The following is a 9,614-nucleotide window of genomic DNA, read 5'->3' on the forward strand; positions in this document are numbered from 1 at the left end:
ATGCGCACCACATAGCGGCCGGTGGCTGCACCTGGATTAGCGCTCTCCAGGCTGCTGGCAAGGCAGCCAGAAGGATGGGCACGCGCTCTCGCACCATCCGAACCGGATGCTCCGGGCCGCGCACGACATCGCGCAGGTGGCTGATCCTGACCAGGCCAAGCCTGGCCCAGTCCTCCCAGGCAAAGGGCTGCCTGACTGCATCCGTGAGCTGCCTGTTGAAGAACAGTGGCTCACCCATGACTGCGTCGTAGCCGATCGCTTCCGGCTTCCGCAGGTGATGGGGCCGCAGCTGCTGGTAGGCATGCAGGTACTGCCGTACGCGCTGCGGGGCCTCCACATGCTTCGCTGCAAAGGTGGAGAAGAGCAGGAATCTTCCCAGCTGCCAGATGTGCTGCCGCCGCGCTGACACCGTGCCGGGTTCCTGCGCTGCCAGCCAGGCTGTGCTCCTGTACAGCCAGTGGTCGAAGTAGGCCTTCCAGGCCAGCTGTTCCGGCTCCAACAGCCTGCCCACCACCTTGGCCTGGAGAGCCAGGATCTGGGCCTTGATGTCCACCAGCGCGATGCCGCCGTGTGCGGCCGCGCGGAAGCAGACGTCTTTGCTTGGGAACAGCGCCGCCGCTGCGCCAGGGGTCACCGGCCGGTTCGCCGCGACGAAAGTGTGGATGGCTCTGCAGAGCCTCTGTAGCAAGTCTTGTGGCACCGGTATGAAGGTGGCATGGTAGGTGACCATGGAGGCCAGCACCTGTTTTGCGACGTACGCTCGGCCCAGCAGGCTGAGTCTGAAGCCGGACCAGCGGGCGATGCGGGCCTCCACCTTCTCAATGATGGCTGTGTATAGGGCTGTGGCAGCTGCAGCTGGCTGGGTGGACAAGGGAATGCCCAGGTGCTTGACGCCGTCGCTCGAAGCCGCGAAGGTGACCCCCGTGACTGGATCGGGCCCGGCGAGATGGCTGAGGCTGCCAAGCCCTAGGGCCTGGCTCTTGCTGCGCTGCAGCCTGGCTCCTGTGGCTGCGCAGTGGAGGCCCACGCTGGCCCCCAGCACGATCTGAGCATCCCGGGGAGTCCGCGCGTGCACGCTGGTGTCGTCCGCATGCTGGTGCATGACTGGTGCTGGCTCCCCTGAAGGCAGTCTGATGGGCTGGAAAGCTAGCTGGCCTGCAAGCATCCTGGCATGCGCGGCCATCGGCTGCGCGGCAAGCACAAACAGCAGCGGCGAGAGGGGGCTTCCCTGGAAGACGCCGGCGGCCACCGGGAAGGCATCGGTGTGCCAGCCGTTGAAGGCCACTCGCGCGGTCGTGCCGGAGTGCAGAATGTGCACCCACCGCTGCACACCGGGCCCGAAGCCCACCGCAGCCATGCACCGCTCAATCCAGGCCCTGTCAAGGCGATCGAAGGCCTTCTCGAAGTCCAGGAAGACCTGCACGCCTGGCTGGTGTGTGGCCTCCAGGTAGCTGATCTCCTCCAGGTGTGCCAGCACGTTGTCCCCCGCCCAGCGCTTAGGCAGGAAGCCTGTCTGTGTGGCATCCACCACCTGATTCAGCAGCGGCCCGATCCGGCTGGCGATCGCCCGCGCCGCGAGCTTGTAGTCGGTGTTGAGCAACGTGATGGGCCTGTAGCTGGCTAGAGACTCCCTGTCTGCCCCCTTCCCCTTGTACAAGAGAGTGATACGCCCCTGCGTCAGCGGTGGCGGCAGCGCCGGGCCGCCGCCGAAAGCTTCCTGCAGCATCCCTGCCAGCTCCAGCCCTACCACAGGCCAGAAGCGCAGGTAGAACTCATATGGCAGGCCATCCAAGCCCGGTGCCTTGCCGCGCGGCAGGCTCCGGAGGGCAGTCTCCAGCTCTGCGACCGACACGCTGCCATCACCGCGCTCTCCTTCTGCCGCTGCAGCTGCCTGAGGAGACAAACGCTTGTCCACTGCCTGCAGCAGCTCATCCTGGGCTGCCAGCGACACCGGCTGCGCCGCGAAGAGGCCTGCCGCTTCGTCGCCACTGTAGTACTCCCGCAGCACCGCGCCGCCCCGATCTCTGCCGGCTGGGTGATCCAGGACAACCCGTGGGCTGTCAGGGGCTGGACCTGTCCTGAGGGCCATCAACTCTGTGCGGCCCTGCCGCTCCCGGGCCAGGTGGTGGAACCAGAAGGTGGACTGCTCACCGTAGAACTGCCATACGATCCCAGCCTGGAGTGCTGCCCCCTTAGCTGCCTCCACATTGAGGCCCTGCAGAAGCTGGTGGGCATTCTGCCATGCCAGAAGGGTGTCTGGTGCGGGCCGCCGGGTGAACGCCGCGAGCGCTGCGCGGCTGTCAGACTCCAGAGCCCGCTGAGAGGCCCGGCGCTCCGCTGCGAGAGCCCAGGAACGCTGCATGGCCATATCTTTGACCTGCCACTTCAACTCCACCCACCTGCTGCCCTGCGTGACGCCCTCTCCGAGCGGGTGTGCGGCAAGATACTCCGGAATCGCTGCCGTAACGCGATCGCAGAACGGCTGATCGTCCAGAAGATGAAGGGGCAGCCTCCAGGCTGCAGAGCCATACAGTGTGCTGGCTGGAGCTGTAAGGCTCAGGCTGACCCCCAGGTGGTCTCCTGGATAACCAAGAACCTGCCCGATCGCTCGCGGCTCCCGGCTGACCCGCGCCCGCAGCGTCTCCGAGACCAGCCAGCGGTCGAGCCGGGCAGCTGACTGACCTGTGGTGGCAACGTGGGTGAAGGCACGACTGCTGGGGTTGAGGTCACGCCAGACATCGTAGAGCTGATGCTCAGTCTCCACGAGCCGCAGGCCGGTCCAATATCCATGCGTCCTCTGACCGGGCTGCCCGGCGGCCATGTCCTGCTGGCCTGCAATGCAGTTGAAGTCCCCTCCCACCAGAAGGCAACGTGCTGCTGGCAGGCTGGGCAGCAGCTCCTGTGTGTAATATTGCTGTCGCTCCGCTGCGGCCGCAGGCGCGTACACGGAAGCTACCGTGTAGGGCTGGCCACAATAAGTGAAGTCCACTAGTAGGGTGCGTCCGGTGGTGCTGCAGTGACGCACCGTGATGGCTGCTGTGGAGGCTGTGGGTCTTAGTAAGACCGCTACGCCGCGTGACTGGGAGGTGAAGTGGCACCAAAACGCGGGCCCGCTCCAATTGCAGCGAAGCCCGGCAGGCCCCTCCTGCGCCCATGCTGTCCCCTCCTCTGTAGAGCTGTGGTGGGTCTCCTGAAGGAGGATGATGTCCCACCTGTCGCGCTCCAGAAGGTTGAAGAGGCAGCGCCTCTTGTCTCTGTCCCTGAGGCCGTTGACGTTGAGGCTGAGAAGGCGCAGGGAGGGCGATCGGGAGCGAGTCATGGCTGCGAGGGCCGCCGTGCCGGCGGGCCCCCACTGCGAATGCTCCTGGAAATCCTGTGCTCTACCCGCTGCCGCTCCTGCTTTTGCCCCTGCTGCTGTAGCCACCACTCTGTAGGCTGATGCCGCGTACGTGCTGAGCGCCACGGAGCCGGCAGCCCCGCTAGTGCGACCTGCGCCGCACGCTGCGCTGCGCGCGCTGCGGCTGCTCGCGACTCAAAGCCCGGCGGGACAGTGGGTCTCCCCTGCTGACGTGCAATGGGTGCTGCTGGGACCTCTGCCGGCTGCGCTAGGTCCTCCGGTGTCAGAGCCGGCAAGCCGTACGAGTCGTCCGGCAAGCTGTCTGCTCCATGGATGCGACGCAGAGCATCGCAGAGGAGCTGGTGCCGCAGCTCCCTATCTGCTGGTGCATCCCCTCCCGACACGAGCGCGAGTGGTGCATCGCTGTGCAGCCGGCGAATCGCTGCCGCGCTGTCTGCGGGGGAGAAGTGTGTATGCCCTGCCAGCCACTCCAGGCACTCCTCGATACGCTCATCCGGGACGCCGCTGAGGTCCAGGTGCGGAGGGCGACGGTGAGCCGTCTGGGGTGGATCCTCGGTGTGAGGCAGATCCCAATCCATGGGGGTGGCTGCACCTTTATCGCGCACGCGCGATATCCTGCGTCGCAACTCTCGCTGCGGCACCGAGTATGCCTGTGTCTCCCACTCCATCGGTACCGGCGGCGGCGGCGGCGGCGGCGTGTCTTCCTCCATGTCTGTCAGTGCCTGTCTAGCAGCAGGGAAGACCTGTGCACTTCGCGGAGGGGTGCAGTCCATCGGAGTAAGCGGCTGCGTGTCTCCAGCGGGGCGAAAACGCGGGCCTAATCGCGCTACACTGATGGAGCCAGACGCACCCAGGCCAGAGCGGTCGCCACCGGGCGCGCGGCTGGCTTGTACGCGGGCCTCCAGCTGCTGCAACTGGGCACTGGGTGCTGGCTGTGTCCGCTGCGCCGCGGCTGCGGTGCGCGTGTCCTGCGCAGCGCGCTGCCGCTGACGGATCGGTCGAGGCCCTGAGCGGCGCGACGGCTCCGGAGCTAAGCGCTGCGACTGGAAGGAGGATGGCTGGCTGGGCTGCCGCAGCTGCCCCGGCCGCGTGATATTGATCCGGGTGTCACCGTCGATGAAGAACCGCTTTGGTAAGCGGCCCAAGTGCCGGTCCTCATCCGGCGTCTGGATGTATGCAAGGCACGCATTCCCGTTGCCGACGCCATGGGTGCCCACTGCCAACGGTCCTGGCAGGTCGCCGAGGAATTCGCCGCGAACAACGTATGTGTCCCTGGGGCAGCCAGCACAGTCCAGAAGGGTCTGAGTGAGACCCTTTCTGCAGTACTCGTACGGCAGCCCGTGGATGATGATGCAGGTGTGCTGGCAGTGGAACCGCCCAGCAGTGAGTTGCACCGGCACCGCTACGTCTCCGCTGCCCGGCACTGCACGCAGCCGGACAAGCTGGTCCTCCGCTGCCGCATGCCGCGCCGCAGCTGCTGCCGGGACCGTGTCAAACCAGAGCTCCACGCAGCTGTCAGCTGCGCCGGGCGATCCTCGCTGCTTGACTCCCCCGACATGCGGCGCGAAGTGAGCGATTACTCCTCTGGTGACCTTTAGCTCCAGCTGCATGCGCTCCGGGCTGCCATAAGGAACCTCCTCCTGCAGCTCAAGCTGGCCCAAGGCAGCCAGTAGGAGTGGCTCGCTGTCCCCCCACCGGTCTGGCCGCGGCCGGAGAAGCCTTGGCCGGGGAGTGCTCAACGCATGGGCATCCAGGGCTCTCTGAGGCTCCAACTGCCATGACTTGACAGTCTGCATCGTGCTGATCAGGCTGGCCAGGTGGGGGACCCAAGTTGCTGGGCAACTGCTGCTGCTGCTGCTGTGCTCTTCTCTACTACCTTGTGCTCCCCTGTGCTGATTGCTCCTGCTGATTAGCTCTTTAGGGCGTCCACCGTCCGCCGAGGAGGTCTTGGGGCCTTGTTCAAGAGCTGTGGCAGCTCCCTACTAAAGGCCTTGAAAACCCCTCGGGAAGCCTACAAAAGAGGCTCGTGTGACCTTTTCCCCTGCCCCTATTTCCTCCCCGCACTCTTCCTCCCTTGTGACACTTCCCTCCTGCCCCTGAACCCTGTTTAGCTACCACTGGTTGTCAGTATGTGGAATGGTTTTGTGGTTGAAATGCATAAAGTACAGGCACAACTGTTTCAAGAATTCAGGAGAACAACATCGAATCCCATAATATATGTCCCGCAGCGAGTGACCATGGGGATAGTGGAAAAGTGTTAGTCGCTAGTGTAGAGTGAGGAAGGTGGCTGTGCGCATCTGGTCCAGTGGAGACGGGTAACATTCGCGTAAAATATGTATATATATTGTCGATGATGATAGTGGCTGAAAATAAGCTACATTGGAGGCTATCCGGACGTGTGAGCTCGCGGGATGGCAACTGTGTCGTGGTCGAAATGAGTAAATACGCACAAAAGTAGGCAAGTGGGGTATCGATCGAAAGCTGTGAACATTCTCTACACAATGCAAGTGAGAAACTTGAAGATGCTGGTGTATCGGTGGAGAAATCGTGTGAAATCGATGTGAACTCCTCCCGGCTGAGTGTGGGGTCGCGTCCCCGGAGCCAGTCGCTGAGCACGCCCGCTGACAGCCGGATGTTGAGGGTGGCAAGTCGCCAGTCGGCCAGGAGAGCCTTCCTGCAGGAAGACAAGATGTGGGCTGCGAGCTGCCCGGGCGATGTGTGGGCGTCCGGCTGATGACGGCCGGTAGGCTTGGTAGGCGGCCCAGAGCTGGCAGATGGTAGCTAAGCGGAGGCGCTGCCAGAGAGGCCTGAGTTGCCGCGGCGGCTCCCACACCCTGGTGTCATCTGCCAGCAGCAGGTCTGTGCTGCGAGGCGGCGCGGTCTCCCCTGTGACGGCTGCCCATGTCGCTGCATGGCAGTCCCACAGCCCTGCTGCCTCTGGGGCAGCCAATTCGTGGACCCCCAACCATGTGGCCTCGGCCTGCGCCCGGCCTGCGCCCGGCACATGAATTCGTGGTCGAGGAGTGGCGCAAGGTGTTTCACAGGATCTGCAAGGGAGAGGGAAGCCCAATCGACCGACTGCCGCCATGCACCGCTCGATCCAGGCCCTGTCGAGACGGTCGAAGGCCTTCTCGAAGTCCAGGTCCACCAGTATCCACCCTTGAACCTGAGCGGGTGTCTAGGACCTTGGCCATGATGCCTCCTGCCTATCCCCGCCTCCAATGTGGTGGGTGTGTGTATCTGGTCGAGTTCTCGCCAGCCTACCTGTTTTTCGCCTCATTTGCGGCTTCATATCTCCCATATGCCACCGTTTGCTTGTGCCCCACCTTGCTGGCAGATTGAGGCATAGTTTAGGGTCACATCGCCAGCCCCGAGCGGCACCTAGTGGTAATGGGTCCGAACGCGATCCTGTTCCATCCCTGTCGGCCAACCGTATAAACGTGCCTTTCATGTCTGTTCCACCACTGGTTGCCCGCACATCCATAATTGCAAAGAAAAGATTGCATCACATCGATTTCACACGATTTCTCCACCGATACACCAGCATCTTCAAGTTTCTCACTTGCATTGTGTAGAGAATGTTCACAGCTTTCGATCGATACCCCACTTGCCTACTTTTGTGCGTATTTACTCATTTCGACCACGACACAGTTGCCATCCCGCGAGCTCACACGTCCGGATAGCCTCCAATGTAGCTTATTTTCAGCCACTATCATCATCGACAATATATATACATATTTTACGCGAATGTTACCCGTCTCCACTGGACCAGATGCGCACAGCCACCTTCCTCACTCTACACTAGCGACTAACACTTTTCCACTATCCCCATGGTCACTCGCTGCGGGACATATATTATGGGATTCGATGTTGTTCTCCTGAATTCTTGAAACAGTTGTGCCTGTACTTTATGCATTTCAACCACAAAACCATTCCACATACTGACAACCAGTGGTAGCTAAACAGGGTTCAGGGGCAGGAGGGAAGTGTCACAAGGGAGGAAGAGTGCGGGGAGGAAATAGGGGCAGGGGAAAAGGTCACACGAGCCTCTTTTGTAGGCTTCCCGAGGGGTTTTCAAGGCCTTTAGTAGGGAGCTGCCACAGCTCTTGAACAAGGCCCCAAGACCTCCTCGGCGGACGGTGGACGCCCTAAAGAGCTAATCAGCAGGAGCAATCAGCACAGGGGAGCACAAGGTAGTAGAGAAGAGCACAGCAGCAGCAGCAGCAGTTGCCCAGCAACTTGGGTCCCCCACCTGGCCAGCCTGATCAGCACGATGCAGACTGTCAAGTCATGGCAGTTGGAGCCTCAGAGAGCCCTGGATGCCCATGCGTTGAGCACTCCCCGGCCAAGGCTTCTCCGGCCGCGGCCAGACCGGTGGGGGGACAGCGAGCCACTCCTACTGGCTGCCTTGGGCCAGCTTGAGCTGCAGGAGGAGGTTCCTTATGGCAGCCCGGAGCGCATGCAGCTGGAGCTAAAGGTCACCAGAGGAGTAATCGCTCACTTCGCGCCGCATGTCGGGGGAGTCAAGCAGCGAGGATCGCCCGGCGCAGCTGACAGCTGCGTGGAGCTCTGGTTTGACACGGTCCCGGCAGCAGCTGCGGCGCGGCATGCGGCAGCGGAGGACCAGCTTGTCCGGCTGCGTGCAGTGCCGGGCAGCGGAGACGTAGCGGTGCCGGTGCAACTCACTGCTGGGCGGTTCCACTGCCAGCACACCTGCATCATCATCCACGGGCTGCCGTACGAGTACTGCAGAAAGGGTCTCACTCAGACCCTTCTGGACTGTGCTGGCTGCCCCAGGGACACATACGTTGTTCGCGGCGAATTCCTCGGCGACCTGCCAGGACCGTTGGCAGTGGGCACCCATGGCGTCGGCAACGGGAATGCGTGCCTTGCATACATCCAGACGCCGGATGAGGACCGGCACTTGGGCCGCTTACCAAAGCGGTTCTTCATCGACGGTGACACCCGGATCAATATCACGCGGCCGGGGCAGCTGCGGCAGCCCAGCCAGCCATCCTCCTTCCAGTCGCAGCGCTTAGCTCCGGAGCCGTCGCGCCGCTCAGGGCCTCGACCGATCCGTCAGCGGCAGCGCGCTGCGCAGGACACGCGCACCGCAGCCGCGGCGCAGCGGACACAGCCAGCACCCAGTGCCCAGTTGCAGCAGCTGGAGGCCCGCGTACAAGCCAGCCGCGCGCCCGGTGGCGACCGCTCTGGCCTGGGTGCGTCTGGCTCCATCAGTGTAGCGCGATTAGGCCCGCGTTTTCGCCCCGCTGGAGACACGCAGCCGCTTACTCCGATGGACTGCACCCCTCCGCGAAGTGCACAGGTCTTCCCTGCTGCTAGACAGGCACTGACAGACATGGAGGAAGACACGCCGCCGCCGCCACCGCCGCCGGTACCGATGGAGTGGGAGACACAGGCATACTCGGTGCCGCAGCGAGAGTTGCGACGCAGGATATCGCGCGTGCGCGATAAAGGTGCAGCCACCCCCATGGATTGGGATCTGCCTCACACCGAGGATCCACCCCAGACGGCTCACCGTCGCCCTCCGCACCTGGACCTCAGCGGCGTCCCGGATGAGCGTATCGAGGAGTGCCTGGAGTGGCTGGCAGGGCATACACACTTCTCCCCCGCAGACAGCGCGGCAGCGATTCGCCGGCTGCACAGCGATGCACCACTCGCGCTCGTGTCGGGAGGGGATGCACCAGCAGATAGGGAGCTGCGGCACCAGCTCCTCTGCGATGCTCTGCGTCGCATCCATGGAGCAGACAGCTTGCCGGACGACTCGTACGGCTTGCCGGCTCTGACACCGGAGGACCTAGCGCAGCCGGCAGAGGTCCCAGCAGCACCCATTGCACGTCAGCAGGGGAGACCCACTGTCCCGCCGGGCTTTGAGTCGCGAGCAGCCGCAGCGCGCGCAGCGCAGCGTGCGGCGCAGGTCGCACTAGCGGGGCTGCCGGCTCCGTGGCGCTCAGCACGTACGCGGCATCAGCCTACAGAGTGGTGGCTACAGCAGCAGGGGCAAAAGCAGGAGCGGCAGCGGGTAGAGCACAGGATTTCCAGGAGCATTCGCAGTGGGGGCCCGCCGGCACGGCGGCCCTCGCAGCCATGACTCGCTCCCGATCGCCCTCCCTGCGCCTTCTCAGCCTCAACGTCAACGGCCTCAGGGACAGAGACAAGAGGCGCTGCCTCTTCAACCTTCTGGAGCGCGACAGGTGGGACATCATCCTCCTTCAGGAGACCCACCACAGCTCTA

At 63.4% G+C, this 9,614-nt stretch overlaps 1 protein-coding gene across 1 annotated transcript; it reads right to left on the bottom strand.

Annotated features, from left to right (window-relative positions):
• Positions 1-5,852: 5,852 nt before the first annotated feature.
• Positions 5,853-6,650, bottom strand: COCSUDRAFT_60559 (hypothetical protein; the record flags this gene model as incomplete). Its single annotated transcript, XM_005642678.1, has 2 exons — positions 5,853-6,349; positions 6,623-6,650. The coding sequence occupies 2 exons, from the start codon at positions 6,648-6,650 to the stop codon at positions 5,853-5,855; spliced, it is 525 nt and encodes a 174-aa protein (XP_005642735.1).
• Positions 6,651-9,614: the final 2,964 nt, after the last annotated feature.

This window comes from Coccomyxa subellipsoidea (assembly GCF_000258705.1).
Source record: "Coccomyxa subellipsoidea C-169, whole genome shotgun sequence".
NCBI classification, from domain to species: domain Eukaryota; kingdom Viridiplantae; phylum Chlorophyta; class Trebouxiophyceae; family Coccomyxaceae; genus Coccomyxa; species Coccomyxa subellipsoidea.